Consider the following 21,875-nt stretch of genomic DNA (forward strand, 5'->3'; position numbering starts at 1 on the left):
GTGGACATCATCATTCTCAAGAGGTCTATTCACTCTAAGAAAAGTGGCAATATGATTGAAGGTTACTAGGCCAGTAAGCAGGAGCCATCCCTCTGTCACTGGGTACCAAAACCCTGTTGGCTGGTCTGGCCTCTCTGCTCACTCTGGAACTCAATGATCTCTCATTGAATCACTGTTCTCACAGCCTGTCTTTTTCCTGCTTCTGCCCTACCCCCTTCTCTCATTTCCATCTAACCCTTTACTTACTTCAATGACATTAAGCATCAACATGAGTTTTCTCTACTCTTGTTCTTGACCAGCTAGTGAATGATAGTTCTTTTTCTTCTCTTAGAAAAATTTATATAGCTCAACTTGAACCGAATGTGCAGATTCTCAAAAATTCTGTTCCTCCCTAATTGTCTTCTTTGTATGACCTCTTCAAGCATTTCCTATAGGACAAATTATCTCTAATTTTTCTAAGCAAATTGAGGATGCTTGTAAAGAGTTGCCTCATCCAATCTGCTTTATCTCCTTATTGTCATTATGTATTCCTCTCTGCGCATCCATGTGATCAGGATAAGAAGTATCTTGATTCTTTCCTATCTCAACCCCTCTCAAGGAACTTGTGACTCACTGTCCAGTATCTCATGCCTCAGGCATCTTCTCAGGTCCCCTGGGAATCTCATTCTTCTTCTCATAAAGTCACACTAATTTATTCTATATAGCCTATATAATTAAAGCTGCTACCTTCATTCTAACTCCTGAGATTTCTTTTTTTTCATCTCTAACTTCAAGGTGTACTGACATGCCTATTCCTTTGTTTCTGTTCTTTTTCTTCCTTTTTTTTTTGTTGTCTCTGTATTTTCAAAGCTATCTCTCCCCAGAAATCAATTTGGAGGACTCAAACAACTTACACAACTTTAATAAATCAAGTAAACTTACTAGAGAAATGTTTCTAAGGTAAGTGTCCCTTGGAACAGAAGTAATGACAAAGCCAGTTCCTTGCTTAAATTCATTTATTAAGTACAAAAGCAGAGGTACCTGGAGAGATGTTCACAAGACACCCTGCTATCCTGGATCTCAGCATCTGAAATAATATTTTCTTTTGTATCTTCATCAGTAAAACAGTGATAATGATATTTCCTAATTAAAGATGAGTGTGTTTTAATTGCCACACCATGTGTACAGAACTCAGCACAAAATTTGGATATAATAAACAATAAATATATGCTATTGCTCTTGAACCAAAAGTGATTTTCTTGTAATTTTCCCTATTGCTCTTACCCTTTACCCTCTCCTGTTATTCAGAAATACATTCCATCTCCACTTTAATGTGATAGTGCTTTAGATCTTGGCAAAAAGTGCCATGTGCCTTGGAAAGATTAAAGATCTACTGAGAGACTAAAGGACTGAGGGAGTAATTGAGAGGCAGTAAGGAAAGGGGGTCCTGAGAAATATATCACAGCATAAACTGAAGGACAGAAAGCAAGGATGAGGGACTGACTGAGAAATGAGTCTGAGAAGTGGAAGAAGTTATTATTGGGTCAGGTAGGAGAAGAGTGAGAGACTGTGAAATGGTGGCTTAATAAGAATATGCTGAGGGGCAAATTTGGGGAGAATAATGGTTCAAGAAGTATGAGAGGCTGAAAGACCACAAGAAGATGGAAGAAAAATGGAGATGTGGTAAAAGCTGGTGATAAAGATGTCAAAGGACAGAATAAGGCAAGCCGAGTGTCAGAGAAAGAGCAGGGTGTGAAACTTAGAAGGAGAAACTCAGGAGCAGAAGATGAGGAAGATGTGAGGCAGAGAGAAGGATTAAAGGCCTGGAAAAAGGGGAAGATAAGGTCAGAGAGAGGGTTGCTAAAAGACTGAGAGGAGGGATAAGGATGGCCGAAACACATAAAGAGAGAACTGGGGAGAGGATAGACACTGAGGAACAGTGAAGGGGAAATCCATTGAATAAACTGATAGGAAGCTTAGGGACTGAGAGAGGATGGGGAAGGATAGAGAGAGAAACAGAAAGAGGGGCAGAGTGGGAGGTCAAATGAAAGAAAAAAGGAGTTTGGGGAGAAGAGAGAGTCTCTTGTGAAACAACAGGAGAGGAAGGGATGGGGAGCAGAGAGGATGGGGAATGGGAGATGTTGACAGAGGGACTGATATGGAGAAGCATGAGGAACTGTGTGAGGGTGAGGTACTAAGGGGCCTTAAGTCAGTGTCTAGAAAAGGTGGCCAGGAAAACTCCCATAGCCCTTTGTTTAGTCTTCTCATCTCAAGGCTACTGGACAGTAAAGAATCTATCAAGTCCTGTGGCTCTCTAGACAAAAACTCATTAAGCAGTATCATGTGGTGGTTAAGGAAGTAGCTTTGGAATCAGATCTGTGTTCAAATCATAGCTCCAATATTTTATGCACTCTATGATTATACAAATTATTTTCTTGATCTCAGCTTCCTCACTTGAAATATAGAGACAATTATTATACCTACTTTGTAGGTTATAGAGTTATTTGTATGCAATTCTACATGTAGTGCAGTTAGAATCATACACTCAATAGATGTAGATTATTATTATTTGCAGTTTCCAACAATACCTTCTTACTGAAAGTTCCTTATAACAGTTATCTACCATATGACAGCTACAGACCTTTCCTTCTTGTCTGTGGTGGGCTCTAAGAGAAAGTTAATGAGTGATCCAACAACAATGGAGAGTAAGGAACTCAGTGTTGGGAGCTCTGAGCTCTTAAGCGGTTTTTAGACAAGCCAACCACATGACTTTGATGAGGTGACCAAATTCCTCTGCTCTGCACTTTAACTTTGTTCTGTGATAGAAGATTTCACAGGCATCTTGTTTTCTTTCCAGGGAAACTAGGGTTTAATGGGACTGTGGAAAGAAGTGCTGTGAAGTGTTAGAAGCTGCATCAATCAGGTTGGCGTTGTTGAGATTATGACTCCTTGCCTTCCACATCCTGTACCATTCCACTTCAAAGCCCAGCCCACTAACAAATTCTGGTCTCTCCTTCTAAGCAAAATGATCAAGGTGAGATATAATAAAACAGCTGTTCTAACCACAGACCAGCCATTGTCTTGGAAGCTGGCCTGCCTTGTAACCCCAGTTAGAGACCTGCTAGATAAGAGGTATCATAGAGCTCATTGGAATTGCTGCCTCTATCCATAAACCAAAGAACTTCCAATAACTTACTGATCCCTTGCTGTCAGTAGCTTCTTTCCTGAACCCTGTAGTGCTTCTCACTCCTCTCCCAGCCTCTTCTGATTGACTCGGGATCTGCTGCACTGGCAATTATAAAGCTATCTGTCCTTCTCCCTTGGGTCTTAGGCTTTCAGAGAAAACTCCTTAGATAAATGCAGATCTGACAAACACCAAAGAAGAATCAATATCCTTCTAGAACTTAGTTTTTGAGAGTCCCAGTTATTGTGCATGAAAATCTAGGATCCATCAGTACCGCCTGGAGCAATTTCAGCAGATCAGATGATCCTTCATTTTCTTCTCCCACTAGCTGCTATCATTATAAGAAAATGTATTGTTTAACCCTAAATCTTTTCTATGATCCTCTCTTTAAGCCTCCCTTCCAAACCCTTCTTCCTACTAGGTAGTTATTGATACTCATTTATTCAGCAAATATGTAGAGACTACAAATTTTGTACCATATACTTGAATGTAAAGATTAATATGACATAATATCTGCCTTTGAGAAAATAATTGTCTTTTCAGGGCCCATAAAACTCTAAACTCCTAAGTCCATGATAAGAAATAGAAAATTTTATTGATTAAACAGACCCAGCAAGTTTTCCATTAGGCCTTGGATCAGGCAGGAGTGGTGGTTTATATACACAGTTTCCCATAGCCCAGAGCTGTGAAAAGCAGCTCTCAGGAAGTACTTCTGGTCATGGTAATTTTATCCTGTGGCAGAGAGGGTGGGAAGGCCCAAATTACCTGAACAAAGCAGAATTGGAAACTGATGGGAACATCCCTTTGATGAATGACATCAGAAAGGAGTCCTCTCTGGCTTCTTAAATATAAAGAGGAAGGGTTCTCTAGAAAAGAAAAATAAGTTCTCTATCTCAGCTTTGGATCCCACTTTATGTATTTATGTACTCATAAATTCATTTAGTATTTATTTATTGGGTATCTGTTATCTGCCAGGGATTGTATTTATAGAGATTTACTGGTAAACCCAACATGCATACTTCCCCCAAGAAGCTTAATTTAGTAACCTATTCTGGAAGATTAAAAGAAACCTAAACTAAAACATAAAATAATACACTGATATGTATGATTATATCACATACTGGTATGTATGTGACAAATGTTGCAATGAGAAATGCAGAGTTCTGTGAGAAGAGACCAATGAAGTATCTGCTCTGGAGAGGGAGACTGTCATTGACAATGTCCTTGAGCAAGCAACCTCAATGCTGAGACTCCAACATAAATTTCATTTAATTAATGGTAGGAATAATCTTCTGCTGATTTTACAACCTTCTCAGCAATGAGATTATGATTTAGGAAGAAAATGCCGTTAGGAAGAAAATGAGAATGAGACATGTGGTAGTTTCCTTCATTGAATTTTTGTTGCATTGCATGTCATCGAGCAAGATCTCACAACTAAATGTACCTAGAAGAAAAAACTGATTTTAGCTTAATGTCAGACCTGAGGTTGTGAGACTCAGGAGTCCATAGCAAAGGTAAAATCAAAGATAAGAAGAGTCACAGGTGGGGTCAAGGGCTTCTCTTAGATAAGCAAGGCCAGAAGGGAGCACATTTCAGAAAGATTTGAAAGAATTCTGTCTGAATTAACCATTAGGGGAGAGTGCAGAAGTTCTGATTCTTCCAATGTGACTTGAGAGTCCAAAGCATACTGCTTACCCAGGACAGAAAATGAAGGGAAGGACCTTGGTCAGGTAGAGATGAGGTAAGCAATCACGTGAAGTCATGGGAAGAGGTACACTTCCTGAGGTGGATTAGAATTGGTGTTTATCTCTTTTCTACCAAGTTCTGCTCCGAGTGTCTTTTAAAGGTATTGTTTTTTTTTTTAGTTTTTGTTTAGTTTCATTTTAGTTTTATTTTCTGCACATCGATGATGACCCTCAACAGAGTCTTCCTCTGGGCAGCTTTTGATGTAACTCAAAATGCTAGATCTCATATATAGGAGGAGGCATTATCATTTAAGCAAGAGATGGTCAGCATCTTTAACCCATAACTCAAGAAAGAATCTCACTCATATTTTATTTAGGGTGATGGAAAAAAGTCTTGGGAAATATGGGGTGTAATAATAGGTACTCAATGCTTGGCCTGATTGGGGACCCTCTTCTGGGCAGCCAGAGGAATTTTAGCCCTAGGACTCAGCACTGGCCTTTCTAAGACCCAGGAGCTTGCTGATAGCATGGCGGATCTCCTTTGTCTTAATACTGTATATGATTGGGTTAAGCATGGGAGGCACAAAAAGGTAGACGTTTGCCATAAGAAGGTGAACAGCAGGTGGGGCATGCTTCCCAAAGCGGTGCACTAGGGACAGCCCCACCATAGGCACGAAGAATACCAGCACAGCACAGAGGTGCGAGGTACACGTTTGGAAGGCTCGATGCTGCTCCTCTTGGGAGGCCAGTCTTGCCACTGTGTGTAGGATGACTCCATAAGACAGAGCAATGAGCACAAGGTCCAGCATCACAGTGAACACCACCAAAGTCAGCCCATAGAGGTTATTGAAGGTAGTGTCTGTGCAGGCCAAGTGTATAACCTCCTGGTGGAGACAGAAAGAATGAGAGAGGACTTGAGGCCCGCAATAGGGAAAAGCCTTCAGGAGGAGGACAATAGGAACAAGGGCCACAGGTCCCCGGAAGATGACAATCAGGCCTGCCCTGACCACTCGCTGGTCATTGATAATGACCAAATACCTCAGGGGGTGGCAGATGGCCACAAAGCGGTCAAAAGACATGACAAGGAGTACTGAGGACTCCATGAAGGAAAATGAGTGGATGCAGAACATCTGAATTTGGCAGGCTACAAAATAGATACCATGAGAATTGAACCAAAAGACTCCCATTGTAGTGGGCAAAGTAGATACTGACAGTCCCAGGTCTGTGAGGGCCAGAAAGGATAGTAGATAGTACATGGGTGTGTGCAAATGAGGGTTGGTCTTAATAATTATCAGAATGAAACAATTGCCTGAGATGGCCACCAGGTACATAAGAAAAAAGGGGATGAAAATCCAGTGTTTGATGGCTTCCAATCCAGGAAAGCTGGTGAGGTAGAATAGGGGGCTAAACTGAGTGCTGTTGGACAAGAGCATGAATTGAGGACTGAGGTGATATTGGGCTGGCATTCCTCAAGTACCGAGCTGAAAATAAATGGACATTTACGGTTATTAATTCTTTAGTTTCATTCACATTCACATCATTATAAGCAAAATTGTCATCATCATCATCTTTGGAATCATCTACTTCACTGTTATTAATTCCACTTCCCTCATTATCTGATTGAAACTTTTGTTGGTAGCACGACCCTCACAAGGTTTTTCTTTATATTTGTATTATTTTGATTCCTTTTCAGACTCCTTTGCTGGCTTGTCTTCATTGCTCATCTCTTAATTAGAGCCATTTCCATCTCCTGACAATTTTCTGACCATTCTCTTTGCTCTTCTTCAGGTAATATTATGACTTTATTTACCATCCATATGTTAACTAGTATCAAATATATCTCTGTAACTTTTCTTTTTTGATTTCCAAGCTCACATATCTCACAGGATGCTGAGCATCTGCAGTTAGATGTTTCACAGTTATCTCAAAAGTATGTCAAAAAATTTAACTTATAATCACTTCTCTCAATGGGGTTTTCATTTATTTGTCTTTATTAACTTAGTAGTATAAATGTGGACTTCAGAAGTAAGTTGAAGAAGAGAGAAATTTGAGAGCTATTAGCACATAGGCTGGATGAGGAAATCTAAGAAGTGAGTGTAGAAAGAAGTTTCTGGTATTGAGCTCTAGGCAAATTTAAAACTTACAGGCTAAGAAGAGAAGGCTCCACTAAAATAGATTGAGGAAAAAATGCCATTAGGAAGAAAATGAGAAGTGTAGTCTTGTATGAGTTTCAAGAAGAATGAATCAATTACATGTAATTTTGCTACGGGATCAAGCGAATAAGGACAGAGAAGTGACCAAAGGGTTTAACAATGTGGAAGTCATGGCTGATCTTGAGAAGAGCTGTTTCAGTGGAATAATTGGAAAGAAAATCTAATTCTAGTGTGTTTGTGAGAGAAAGAGGAAGAGGGAGAGAATAGATGTACTAGGGCAATGTAGTAGGATTCTAGGCAGTGATAAAGGCCCATTTGATGTTTATTAATTCAAAGTGGGACCAGTCATTGTCATAACTATGTATAGTACCAGGTGGGCATCAGACTTATCGGCGGGATCACTTCATAATTTATATAAATGTATAACCACTATGGTGACACCTGAAACTAACATAAAATAATACTAAACGTCAGTGATAATTGAATAAAATATATGATGGAAGGAGATTTAACTTTGGGTGGCGAACACACAATGCAATATATAGATCATGTACTATAGAATTATAAACTTAAAACCCATATAATTTTATTAACCAATGTCACCCAATACATTAAAAAAAAAGAAAACAAAAAGGAACTTAAGATCCATTAAATATTAAAAAGCAAAAACAAAAAAAAAAAACAAAACAAAGCGGAACCAGTCAGCATTTAGGTATGCTTTCAATCACTACATTCAGCTACTCCAATGCAGGAGAAAGCTATGCAGAGTGTTGACTTTAACTAGGTTGAAGTTAGGATAGGCTAGCATGACTGAAGTTCAGGGTAAATGCAAAGGAGTGATTATAAAGCTGTGCTGTGGACACTAATCTGAATAAAAAGAAGTGTTAACGAGAGAGTAAGAAACGGTAAGAAGGGACCAGGGCTGTAGTATATGGGATGGGATAGAGTTGCTGATTTAAGGTAAAGAATGCAGTCCTTGATGAGAATAGGTCAAGGAGCTGAGAATGAGGCTTCTGATTGGAACAAAGTAGGGGTATTGAAAATTAGTGAGAATTGTATGTGGATCAGTAATGGAAAGAGAAAACTGAGTCAGTACTAAAATCTTTAGTGAATAAACTGATGTGTCAAGAAAGGTCAGAGAATGTAACAAGGAGGGATAGTGATGACTTAATTATATCTGATTTCTTTGCAATAGTTGTGTCTTATGGCAATGCCTTCTTTTTTAAAGCTCTCTTTTGGAATTCTTGATGCTGGAATCTGCTGGTTTTCTTCTAATTTTTATAATGGCTCCTATTTGGTCCCTTCCATTCATTGCTCAAATATTTATATTACTCAGTTGGAATCCTGGATTCCAAGACTTCATTTTACAAATAAAAATAAAAATACTAAATAAGGCCCAATGTGGGGAATACACTTGCCAAAGTTCATTCAAGCATTTAAGGGAGGAGTCAGAAATAGAACTCAGACCCTTTCTTCCAGGATTGCTGCTTTCCTATCACCCATACATTTCCCTCTCCCTGATTTTTCTCTTTCTTCTCATGTGATCCTCTAATACCGACCCTTGCAGCCCTGGCAGAGGATAGCAGTGGAGACTCACCAGTAACGGCTAATTTTCAAAAAGTGAACCCCAGGTAATTGTCCTGGAAAAAGAAGAAGATAGGCAGAATGGCACCGGGGTCAGTGAAAGGCATCAGGCTCTGGCTGTCACGGAAGGATTTATCCTCTTTCTTCCCAGGTGCATGTGAAATACCAGCTGGGAGAAGCTGAGGGCAAACAAAGAGTCCCCAGGGCTGGGATCCCAGTGGGCAGGAGCCTTCATTACTCTCCTCTCCATTATTTTGGCCTCCATCCCTCTCTCCTTCCATGGGCCCACCTGAGACTAAAAATAACATAACTTTATAGGGTTCAGTCTCCAGGCTTTGGCTGCTGACAGATATTTGCTGCAGGAAAAGTGGTATTGCCTCACCCATTTTTTTCTGCTTTACCAAAAAACCAATCCCAGGCACCTGCTACCTCCCCACCTTTTGCTCATTAGAACAAGCCCATAGTTTGCTAGACAGGCTGGATGTCATATGTGAAGAAGATTATCCATGCAACTTCCACACTGGCTCTAAACTGCTCATCTTCCTTGAAATAATCATACTAAGTGAAATAAGCCAGACAGAAAAAGTTGTAAATCACATGATATCATTTATATGTGGGATATAAACCTAAAAGCAACAAAGGAACAAGACAAACAAACAGAGACTCATGGACATGGACTATAGGCTAGTGGTTACCAGAGAGTAGGGGGTGGGCAAGGAGTGGGGAGGTAGACGGAGTAAAGTGTGTTAAATATAGGGGGGTAGGGAGAGTGTGAAATGGGTAAAGGGGATTAACTATATGGTAGCTGAAGGAAACTGGATTTTGGGTGGTAAACACACAATAGAATATACAGATGTCAAATTATAATGTACACCTGAAAATTATATAATTGTATTAACCAATGTTACTCCAATAAACTTAATAGAAAATAAATAAAATAAAATAAAATAAAAAATAAAATAAATTGTTCATCTTTCTGTAAGCACCACAGCTCCCGCTGTCCCAAGGTCCTCATTTTCACACTTATTTCTGTATTCCTTCTTATAACATCATGCATTTGCCCTTTGCCTCTGCCAGTTACTGCCCCTTTAAGCCTTAAGATCAGTCAGATGAAAAGCTTATGTATACATTCCCACCTCAAATCCATGTCCAAGCCAGGGTCTTGGCTTTTCCAAAGCTCTTCACTCAACTTTAAATGCGTGACACGCTTTCAACAAGCCCTTCTACAAGCAGTCCTTCCCCAAAGTTTCCTCTCTTCTTGCTTCCTTCACTCTTCGGGTAGCAAATATCTCATCTTTTAGGAAAATCCATTTGTATTTCTTCCTCAGTCTATGTTATAGAACCTCAGTTAATGTGGTTAGGTCATATGCACATTTCTCCTTTTCATAACACACATATGCATGTGCACACACACACACGAGGCTGGCACAAATAAGGTATTGTATTATTATATCCTTCAAACAGGGAATTGTTGATTAGAGTAGTGTAAGGGTGTACCCCTCACCCACCAAATGGGGCATACAGATCCAAAGTAAGAACAGAGGACCACGACTCTTATAACATGCCAGCGTTATCAGAACACATCTAGATAGGAGGTGGCATCACCTTAAACCACATACCTAACTAGTGGTTGTGGCCAGGGTGTAGGCAGGCTGAGTCAGAGTGATGGGACAGAATGTGGAGAGCAGGGCATCTTGCCATATTGTAGTTCATGAAGAAGGTCTGGCTTGGGTACAAAAGGAGAGAGCTGAACATGTTTATTTAGGCTTCTAGGAGAGGAAACCTCTACCAGAAAAATTTGAGAACATTCTGCCTTTATTAAGAACATAATTTTGGCCATGTCCTAGAGATAAACCTATTTAGGGATAGTATAAGGATAGAATAACAGCAACAATGTTGCAATTATTATGATTAACAACTATTGCTATTACTTGGGAGCATCTCTCATATGAGATGATACAGTTAGTATCATAAGTGCTATAAAAGAGATGGACATGAGATGAGTGGATGGTAACCAGCCCATCTGGGAGGCCCAGGGAAGGTACTCATAACTGAGCTATGAAGACAAACTAAGAATTAACCATAAGGTGGGATTTTATAGAAAGGAGTTCAAGGAAGGAAGAATATAATAAGCTGGGACATCGAGGTGAGGGAAATTTTATGTGTTCAGAGAACTACAAAATTTCCAATACTCAAATATAAAATTCAAGCAAGATAATATCTTGGGAGGAGGCGGTAGAGGTAGGTAGGGACAAGACTCTGTAAGGGTTCATGTGACATATCAAAGACTGTATACAAATTGATGATTGAGCTTAAGAAGTCAGGGAATGACCTTATATTTCTTTTACTGAGTATATTGCTAGCGATATGTAGGAAGGATTTAATGTCTGCAATGGAGACAGATGTTATTTAGTATATGTAGATACGTGATGATATTTAACTGATAGCTTTTCATAGTGTTAAACAATACTATGTAATGGATAACCTGCTACTTATATAGAGACATGGAATATTTGCCTTATATTTTTACTAGCATATATAAAACAGCTTTCTACTCTGCTTTTCTGAATTATATAATAATTGAAGGACTAGGGACCAAGGAATAGTCATTTATAAACAATACAAACACTTAGCTCTTTTTTTTATCTTATTCCCCTAATTACCTTTAAACTTATTTTATAACTCTACAAAATAGTCCTTTTTGAAAGAAGACTGAAATTACATTAACATCTTCATCAATTTTCATTCACTGTGCATCTTTAAGTGCTTATTTTGAAAATCCCTGAGCACAGCCTTGAAGATACATAGGTAAACATGACATAGTCTTACTTTCATGAAGCTCACTTTTAGCAAAAAAAAATATATATATATATATTGTTAAACAAAATTCACCAAACATTGCGACTAGCCTAAACTCAGAGAGCAGAATTGGTTTCTGAAGGCTGTTGACAGGGAACAATGAATGAACTGTCCTTGACTCCATCTCTGTCCCTTTGAGTAATGTTGAAATCTTGTTGATATGAACTGAAGTGAATATGGATATGTGATGGTTAGGGAGGTGGCTTTTCAGTATGTTGGTGTGAGTCATTCAGGCCTTAACTTTGAATGTATTAGAATACATTACTAAATATCTAAATTCATTACTAAAAGTATCAATGCAAAAGTATGCCTATTTGTATATGTTAGTGGTTTTTAGTGCATGTAACATTATTTGAACATATACCCGTGTGTGTGTGTGTGTGTGTGTGTGTGTGTGTGTGAGAGAGAGAGAGAGAGAGAGAGAGAGAGAGAGAGAGGTTTTTGTCTCTGTCTCTGTGTATATGTAAGAACATGACTGTCTTAGTTCATCATCTGTCCACGAAGAGCACAAATGAGCCTACTCTGTATCAGAGATTGAGAAAACTTGGGGGAGAGGGATGGGGCAGGGATATATGTGAGCCTGGCATGCTTTCCAGGGTCCCAGTATAAGTTACATTTAAGGGGTCTTCTACCCAGAATTGCTAGCCTAATAGCCAGATCGATATATGAACTGTGGTTTTCCAGTGACACCACCAGGGGAAGACTTCAGCCTAAAAGTGGGCTTAAATTCAAACCCTCACTCATTCCCAACACTTCAAGGAAGTGGATCATTTCTTCCAGCATGATATTCCCATGTCTTCAATATCTGCCACATAGTTATAACTCTTCAAACTCTTAGCATGTTCATTCCTCCTCTGAAGATGATCCTCTCTCTGCTCATGCATACACACAACAGTTATACCCAGATCCACACAAACCCACATAAAACCCTGAAAATGAAGACTAGGATATAAACAAAAGAATGTGGTGTGGATTTCATAGTCATGTTCTAGTGTCCCTCTATGTGGTAGAATTGTGAAGAATAAGTCCAGAACAAGGTTCTTATTTTAGTATACACATGGTGGTCCACAGCTAGGGCCAACAGAAGGAAGGCTCAGTCACTATTATGATGACTCAGACTATGTTCCCTCTGGAAAAGGCAGTCCCTTTGAGTAACCTCTTTTCTGAAATATGGTCATATGGCTCTTTTCCCTCTTTGTGTATTGAATTGGAGCTCCAGGACCAGTGGTCGTATGGCAAAGCTTTTTCTACTTCTGCCTCTTTCACACCACACTTCAGCTCCTCTGAGAGTCCCCATTTGTCATACCAGCTTATGGAAGTCTTTCTCTGTTATTCTCTATTGCATCAAGCTTTTTGTTTCTTTTATAGCAGTTCTATACAGCTGTAATTGTTTATCGTTTTATTTTTATTATTATTTTCCTTTCTCATTAAAATATAAGTATCACAGAGGCAGAAAATATGTGCACCAGTATACCTTGGTATCTTGCAATTACTAAAATATAGAGGCTTTTCATTACCTTAACTAAGTAACTAACTAACTAAATATAATTGATCATTAAGTAACTAACTTAAGTAGAGTAGATATTTTTTTTTGTCTTAAATCTCAATGCCCAATGATAGAACAGTAACATATCAATAATTGTGCCCCTCTGGGAAATTAATTTAATTTTCTCTATAAATGACTTTGACCTGAAAATCTTGCCTCTTTAGTTTAGCTATGCAGATAATATTTGCAAAACATCTGTCTCACTTTACTATAGTAGTTCCAGTCTGGGCCAATCAGTATATCTTCTTCCCCTATTTAATGTCCCATAGCATTAATAATCCAAACTCTGAAATTTAGGATTCACTGTAAAAGACCAAGACTATCAATGACAGGAATAATAAATAATAATTACGTTAATGATTATTGTTATAATTATTACTTTCTAAGTCACTATTTGGTAGCCTCTAGCATTTGTTTGTCTTCATTTTATTTGTGTCTTTCTCCAGGAGTCTTTAGATGCTGCAGAAGCTACAAGATGGCAGGAGTGGTTGATGGAACAACTGACTCAGCTGGGGCTCTCCAGAGGGAGCTCTGAAGAAAGAACTTGTTGATTCCATAAAAGGAGGGTTGGAGGCAGGAGACCAAGGTCTCATTCATTCCCCACTTCCTTTTACTAAGTAGAAATGCTGAGAAAATGTCTTCCCTTTTCTCTCCATTGTTGACAGTAAAACCAATGAGTTCATCACTTTTAAAAAACACTGGCTTATTTGGAGTCTTAGTCTATATTCACTCTAACCCAAGAGCACAAGCCAGCACTGCTCTTAGTGTAGCATAATGGAAATAAGAGTGCCACACACAGCCCCTGTCACAAACCTTATTATCAAATATATATTTGAATATTTTCATATGTGTATATTAATGTGTAGAAAAACATCTAATGGGATACACACTAGTTTATTATCTCTAAAGAAGATAGGAAAGTAGGGGTAAGGGGTCTTTTTACTTTATATTTAAAATATGAGATATATTTAATATTTTATGTTTATATCATAGAAGTATTTAAGCTATTCCATAGAAAAAATTTAAACTTGAATCTTGACTAGATACACGATATTGAAAAAAATTTTCAAATTATCAGATTTTATTTTTATCAGTAAAAATAAGACATAAAAATCTGTTTCAGAGAGTTTTATTGAAGTATAATGAATATAATCTCCTAATAGTGCTGTACTTGGCATGTAGTGGCTGCTAAAATATTACTGCTAATAGATTTCTACAACTATTAAAAATGATTTTAATTAATATTTGTTAGACCATCATTTTGTGCCTACCACCCCACATACATGCATATATATATATCATTTTTTATCATGTTGGCCTCATGCAGTACTAGAAAACAAGTAGGTACTCAGATTATATTTGTGAATCAATGAATATCTAGTTTTAAAGACTCCATTTTCCCTATGTGTCTAATTTTAGATATATATCTTGATGACTTAAGCACTCTATCACACATTCTGCTTCAAAGTCACTTAAATGTTACTGAATAAATGTCCAATCTCAAAAGTAGTCCCCAAAGCATCTAGTCTGTATGACTGACCCACAATTTAGGCTTGTTGGAAGTCTGTATCAAATTAGTGAGAGCCACCAGGAAGGGAAAAGTCTCTAAACAGAGGCTTCCAACATCTTCAGAAGAGAGCTCCTCTGAATTCTCATGAGAGTGTGTAAATTCAATGTTCTGCTCCCAAGAACACTTCGGCCTGCAGAAGAATGCCACCACCACCTCTGTACATTTGGTTCCTCCAGTTTCTAAGCATAGTGCCCCAAGTCCCTCAGTCTCTGGGATCTCAAAATCTTCTTTGGACAAACAGCACTAAACTCTCCATCATGTCTTGTTTTCTTATAGATTTCTCGTGAGAATAAAATGCACATTTTTCCTTCAGAATATCTTGTATGTTATTAAACATTGCACTTGCAAGAAAGTTTTTACTGAGTCCTCACTTTCTTTGGCAGGCCAGACCCTTCTTGCCCTGAATGTCAAAGGATCCCATTTTCATAAAATATCTTATAATAATACCAACAATGACAACCACAACTAAGCATTCTATAGCATTTACTATGAGCCAGAACTATTAAGTGCATTATAGATATTAATACATTTCAATATTAAAGCAATACAATAATGTGAGCAGACCAAGACATGGAAAGATGAAATGATTCGTTAAAGAGTACACAGCCAGTAAATGGAAGCTGGCATCCTAAATCAGATTGTTTAATTACAAAACTGCTGCACTAGATTGTGTATTGAGAAGCATGTAATGGTGAGTTTTTAGAAAGCTAAAAAGGTCATAACTGGATGACCCATGCTGGGTCAGTTAAGTAATTGGTTAAAGATGCAACAAATTGAGTGAGTAGGGGATCCACAGGCTCAAAGAGCCAAGTGAAGCTTGGGTTACTTGTGAGATGCTCTTGGAAGAAGGGTACCTTTGCCTTGATAGAAGTAAAACTTTGAAGAATGTCTGACTCCTTACTAACTGCTGAGTAAAGTCCTGGAAATGCTTAGTATCAGTTGTGATTTGTATGAGAGGCACTAGATCATGAAAATAGATACAGGCCAAATACACAAGTTAAAAAATATGTTTGAATACAGATATTGAGCTAATGTCTCTCTCCTAATGTATCAGCATGCCAGAAACATTATTTTTCATTTTAACTTCAAAAACCTCTGTTAAAAATGATTTTATTACAGTCGACATTGAAATAACTAAAACAGCGGTTAAGTGACTTTGCAAGGTCATATGCCCGTAAGTGGCAGAGCTTCTCTTCCATATGAAACTTGAGAGACTGTCCTCTGCCCTGTTTCAAGAGGGCTTTATCCTGCATCATTCACTGTAGAGGGAGGTGGCAGTATTTGTGAAACTTGGGAGGGGAGTGCTTGGAGACCATAAAGCTGTGCCCAAGAGATAAGACTCCTGGGAGGAGCTGAAAGTTTGGGTCTGTTGTCTCATGGTTCAGATAGCACGCCATCTCAATCCTTCCAACCCTGCATGCACAGGAACTCCTAGGGGTTAGTCACTGATAAAGAATTATTTTCCTGAATTTAATATTTTATCCCAGAGCCTTTGAGTTCCAGGGGAACACCCTGATTTCTCTTCTTCCTTTAACACTCTACACACAAACAGACCTTCCCTTGCCTTCCCTTGGGCTCCTTTTCTGATCCTCACTCCTATCTCCCTGGCTCTCCTCCTTGTCTTCTATACTTCCTTCACATTTTTCCCCTCTCTATGCCACTGGTCTTTAATTTTCCACCTGAGGCTTTTCCTGTACTCTTCACTCACTGTTTTTTATCTTGCCCACTTGGGCCTATGGATAAGTCCCCTAATGTTTAGCACAAAGCTAGACAAGCAATGTATCTCCCTTAGGCACTCTCGTGTTACCCGGTGGCCACAAACATGTTGATTGCCTGACTTCTCCATGGATGGTTGATTGATTCTGTCTCTCCCTCTAACTAGCACCTAGCAGTGCTTCAACTCTTGTGGTTCCCAGTGCTGGAGGTGGATGTTGAGCTTCTTCTCTCTAGCTTACGTTCATGCCTCTATGGCCACAGTCAGACCCCCTCAAAGCCCCAGCGTGGCAGGCAGAGGCCCTCTAAGAATGATCAGGGACATAAAGTTCATCCTGCCATTCAGCCAGCATAAACTGAGCATGTGTGAAGTTATAGAGAATATTGATTTTGGTGGAAGTGATATCTAGACCATAACCACTGCCCTTAAAAGTTATATCTAAATTAAAAAAAAAAAATTGCTGTGCAATTTAAATATATCAGATTGTATTGATACAATTAGGTGTGTTTTATTGCAATGTTATCTCACTAGTGCCTCAATGCACCTGGAATGGCATGAAGCCAGTAGCAGTTTCACACCCAGAGCCTTGTCAGGGCAAAAAAATGACATGTATATTTCACTAATGTTTTAAAGTATGACTATGCTTTATGGGAAAACTTCTTTATGATAGTAAACCCATATCCATTCCTGTACATAGAGGAGAAGATGGATACTGACTGGCAGGTCAGAATATATTGAGCTGTTTGTTAGTCTATCTCTATCTAAATACATCTCATCACAGTATTTTCTGCCTCATAACTCTGCTAACATATTGCCAGGCTGGAACCATTACTCTATGTTCTAATCCCATGGTTTCCAGCGGGCAAACACCAATGAGACTCTCAAAACACCGCTCTCAAGACACTGAACCTGTTTCTGAGTGACCACCAGCCCCTCAGGTTCACTAGATACTTCCATGTACTGATGATATAATAAAAACCTTATTTTAAGGTCTGGCCTAGTTCATGGCACTAGTGGTCTAAACATCTACAGAACTCCTCACTGGACAACAACAACAAAAAAATGTATTTTGACAGACACAATAAACCACAACTTGAATTCAAGGTTATTACAAGCATTATTATCAACATACATGATATTGAGGGTCTCTTTTTTGTCTTACACTAAATGGACTGCTGTGGGAAGGAGATTTTTTTTTTTTTTTGGGTACTCAGCAGCTCTTAGAAAAACATGGAGACTACGATAATTGAAGAACGTTCACTAAAAATCAACATTTCATATAACTGCATTAAAATTAAAATTCATCAGTGGAAACAAAGGAAAGTTGAAAAAGAAGTCCTAAGAGGCTGGCTTCGGTATATCCTGAATATGTGTTCAGGAAAAAACAGGCAGACAGGTTATTCACTTAGAGGAGTCTCTTATCACATAGGAGTGGGTAAACAGCTTGCGGAATGCACCAACGACAGTCACCTATATCTATCTATCTATCTATCTATCTATCTATCTATCTATCTATCTATCTATCTATCTATCTCTATCTATCTATCATCTATCTATCATGTATCTATAAGATGCAGAAATATGAGTAGAGAGACACAGAAACATCACATACTGTTAGTTTAGTATTTTATTTAGTAACATTTTATTAAGTGCCTACTCTATTCAAAGTACTGTGTATGTAGCTGGAATACAGTGGGTTTTATAGTCCAGTAGGAGAGGCAGAAAGATAAACAACGAAAAGGTATTTCAAATGTAGCAAGTGTTCCTAAACAGAAAGGTGTGCCAATCTCATGGGCCTGTCACACACATGACACATTACATAGCTTGTAAACGGCACCAGAACGTCTGACATGGTCCCATGTTTGCACATTTAATTTGCCTCCATATTACCCCAAATTCTAGTAATTCTGAGTTATTTTCCTTTGGTGATCCAGGGTAAGGGAATCTACTATTTCTGCATAAAACCAAGGGCCCTGATTTCATCTTTAGGAAAATAATTTGTGACTAGGTGGCCTGCACAAGTCTTGTTGAACCCTGGCAGTTTTACTCTTTCTTCTTCTTGTATTGAATCTATAACCACCTTACTGCCACCATGGAGAATGGGATCTTATCTGGCTCAGAGATCCTCCTCACCTGATGATATGTGAGTGAAAGCTATTCCTACAGCCTGTCACGAAACCCTTCTCCAGCCCAGGTCTTCTTCCACCTCTAGTACAAGTATCTACTCCTTTTATTCTCTCTCACATAGACATACATAGCTTTCCCATTTTTACCTCTGTATACTGCATACATGAGGAATAAACACCAAGCTCCATTCATGTCCAGTTCAATATGAATTAATTTCCTCTTCAGGCTCCGATTATACAGAATTTCTTATTAGCACTCTCTCATCAAAATTCATAAAAAAATTCTTCCTCTGGATCAGAAATTAATTTACTTCTTAATTTTAATTCATTTACTACATAAAAATTGAGCATTAACATTTAGATGTACAATTGTGTTATACATACACTATGCTCAATGGCAATCATTTGGAAATTAGCTCAGAGACACTTTCTGCTTTACTGATGACAATGTTCTAGAAAAGGCAACTACTTTTACACAAGAAGAAAAACAGATAAAAGTCAAGGTTGAAGGAATGTTAGGTCAATGTATTTTTTAAAAGCCCTGAATGAAACTTGTTTAAATTTGTGGGACCATGTCACAGAACTCAGAGTCACATCAGAGCTGCTATTAGATGGAGGGGAGTATTGGAATACACAATAAATATCAACTGAATACATGCCAACATCTTGCACTGTGTTTAATGTTTTACATGGCTTATTACATTTTATCCTCATTAAAAAAAAAGAGTTTGGAATAAAACAATTGTATCTGAGAGACATTTTGTTCTGACATTGTCCATTTATTTTAATGTGTTTTTTTAAGAAACTTATGCCAGTTAAGTTATCATTACATTTATAATCTCTTCATCCTTTCCCAGTCAAAAGAAAGTATATGTCGTGTTCTTTATGGGGACAGAGAGAATAATTGGAGTATACTACTGCAAATCTGCCTAATTTAATGCTGTAGATGACAGGGTTCATAAAAGGAGAGAAAAAGAAATAGATGTAGGTCATTGCAATGTGTGCTAGGTGGGGAACATTCTTCCCAAATCAATGGATAAACATCAAATCAAATATAGTGACATAGATGACCAAGATGCAGCTGATGTGTGAGATGCAAGTATTAATGGCTTTAGACCTCTTTTCTCCAGAAACGATTCTCATGGTAGTCTTGAGAATCAAAATATTGGAGCAAAAGATTATAAGACAGTTCAGTAGGACCATAGGAAATATTGCCACAGCAGAATACAGATGACTGAAGGTGATGTCAGCACAGGCTAGTTTGATAACATCCTGATGTAGGCAGAATGGGTGAGAGAGAACATGGGATCTGCAATAGGAAAACCAATAGAGACGCAATATTGGGGGGCAAATGAGAACAAATCTTCTCATAAAAACTCCACTTCCAATCTTTATTACTTGAGCCTTGGTAAGAATGGAAGTACATCTTAGCAGGTGGCAGATGGCAATGAACCAATCATAAGACACGGCAAGCAAAATTCCAGACTCTGTGATAGGGAGACTATGGGAAGTAGGCTTGGAGAAATCAGGCACCATGGCTGATTTCCCTGTGATTCATCCGCAGCACGCACAGCACTATAGGAATTATGATCAGGGTCGTCCTGAGACTAATTAACTTTATCTTGCTCTGTGAAGAGTAAACAATATCATTTGGGAGTGGACTTTGTAAGCGGTGAGATATTATGCAAATGTGAGGGTTTTGTTGTTGTTGTGACAATTATTGTAAAAGGCCATTTTCATTTTGTTTGGCAGAGGCGGACTAGTATCACTCACACTCAGATATGTTGAATCACTCCAATTTGCTCAAAATTTTTGGAGAAGAAATTTAGAATTATGAGGTTTTAAGAAGGCTTGTGATGAAGATGACTGAAATGGATCTAGTGAATCTAGTGAAAATTTACTAATGGGGTGAGGGGTAAGAAAATTTGAGGAGCACTTTGGTAAGTTTGGACCAGACCAATTGAAGCCTGAAGCATTGGGCTTAGTGGGTGAGCCCATTGGGGGTGAGGGTGGGGCAGACTTTGTCTTTGTAGAGTTCAGAAAAGGAAAAGCAGAATGTAAAATTTAAAAGAGACACAAAACAACAAAAAAGGAAATTGTTTTGACAAGGAAGAGTCAGAATTGCCTATTTTCATAACCCTAGTCAGTGCTATTTCCTGTGCTATGCTGAGGCAGGGGAATCAGAGTGGGAAGATAGCTAGAAAGCAAAATTTCTTCCTATGATACAACAAACATGGTCTGAATATGTTGTATATGCTCCCTGTTTCTTCTTAATAGAATGCCCGCGAAATTCCTACTTTCTCCATTTTTCAAAAAACTGATATTGAAATGCCTTGTAAGCAAAGCAAAACTTAGACAACTTTCATGCCCTTGTATAACCTCTGTTTGACCTAAAATGCAGTATATCTGGTCAACCAATCCTCCAGCACCAAGCAAATCTGGACCTTTTCACCCCAAACAAGTTTAACTATGTGGCCCCAGCCAATCAGATATTTTTAATTTTTTTCTTCTTTGTTCTTTATTCTTTATTCTATAAAAGCTTTCTTTCTTGTGTTCCATTTTGCAGTTCTCTAAATAAACACTGTTTACCTCAAGAAGTAGTAAATAAAGTTTGTCTCACCTAAATTGTTTTTTTAAATCATTTTTTAACATTGCAAAGACCTATAATCCCAAGACTGTTGCCTCATGACTTTGAAAAGTATATCCATCAACTCACAGAGTTGGAGGTTCATCTCTAGTGATCCCTTTAGATCTGCATTGATAAAAAACTATCAAACTAATTATTCTGTTTCAGAAATTTGAAGGCTTCCAGAAGACACTCTGGATTTCTCTTCCCTTAAGTGTCTTCTCATGGAGAAACACTGCCCACATATTTATGTGACCAACTTTTTTTTTTTTAACTTATAAAATTTATTTATTTTATTTGCTTTTAAAATTAAGTTTATTGGGGTAACATTGGATAACACAATTATATAATATTCAAGTGTACATTGTATTTGACATCTATATATTCTATTGGATGTGTACCACCTGAAGTCCAGTTTTCTTCAGCTACCATATATTTGATCCCCTTTACCCACTTTACCCTCCCCCAACGCCCTATATTTGGCACCCTTTACTCTGTCTACCTCTTCCCTCCTCTCCCACCCCATACCCTCTGGTAACCACTAGTCCATTGTCCATGCCCCTGAGTCTCTGTTTGTCCTGTTCATTTGTTGCTTTTAAGTTTATATCCCACATATAAATGATACCATGTGATTTTCTACTTTTTCAGTCTGGCTTATTTCGCTTAGCATGATTATCTTGAAGTCCATCCATGTTGTTGCAAATAGCAGTATTTCATCTCTTCTTATGGCAGAGTAATATTCCATTGCATATATGTACCACAGCTTCTTTAGCCAATCATCTATTGTAGGACATTTCAGTTGCTTCCATGTCCTGGCCACTGTGAATAATGCTGCTATGAACCTCGGTG

General features: G+C 38.3%; 1 protein-coding gene and 1 pseudogene across 1 annotated transcript; both read right to left on the minus strand.

The window, feature by feature from the left end:
- Positions 1 to 5,293: 5,293 nt before the first annotated feature.
- LOC102897533 (olfactory receptor 51M1) lies at positions 5,294 to 6,330 on the minus strand. The gene has a single exon (XM_006915693.1). It carries the CDS (start codon positions 6,312 to 6,314, stop codon positions 5,328 to 5,330), a length of 987 nt encoding a protein of 328 aa, XP_006915755.1. The 5' UTR covers positions 6,315 to 6,330; the 3' UTR covers positions 5,294 to 5,327.
- A 12,953-nt stretch (positions 6,331 to 19,283) lies between these two features.
- LOC102889998 overlaps positions 19,284 to 21,875 on the minus strand; it is an 8,541-nt pseudogene continuing 5,949 nt past the window's right edge.

The sequence above is a fragment of the Pteropus alecto genome, unplaced genomic scaffold (genome assembly GCF_000325575.1).
Source record: "Pteropus alecto unplaced genomic scaffold, ASM32557v1 scaffold395, whole genome shotgun sequence".
In the NCBI taxonomy this organism is placed as follows: Eukaryota; Metazoa; Chordata; class Mammalia; order Chiroptera; family Pteropodidae; genus Pteropus; species Pteropus alecto.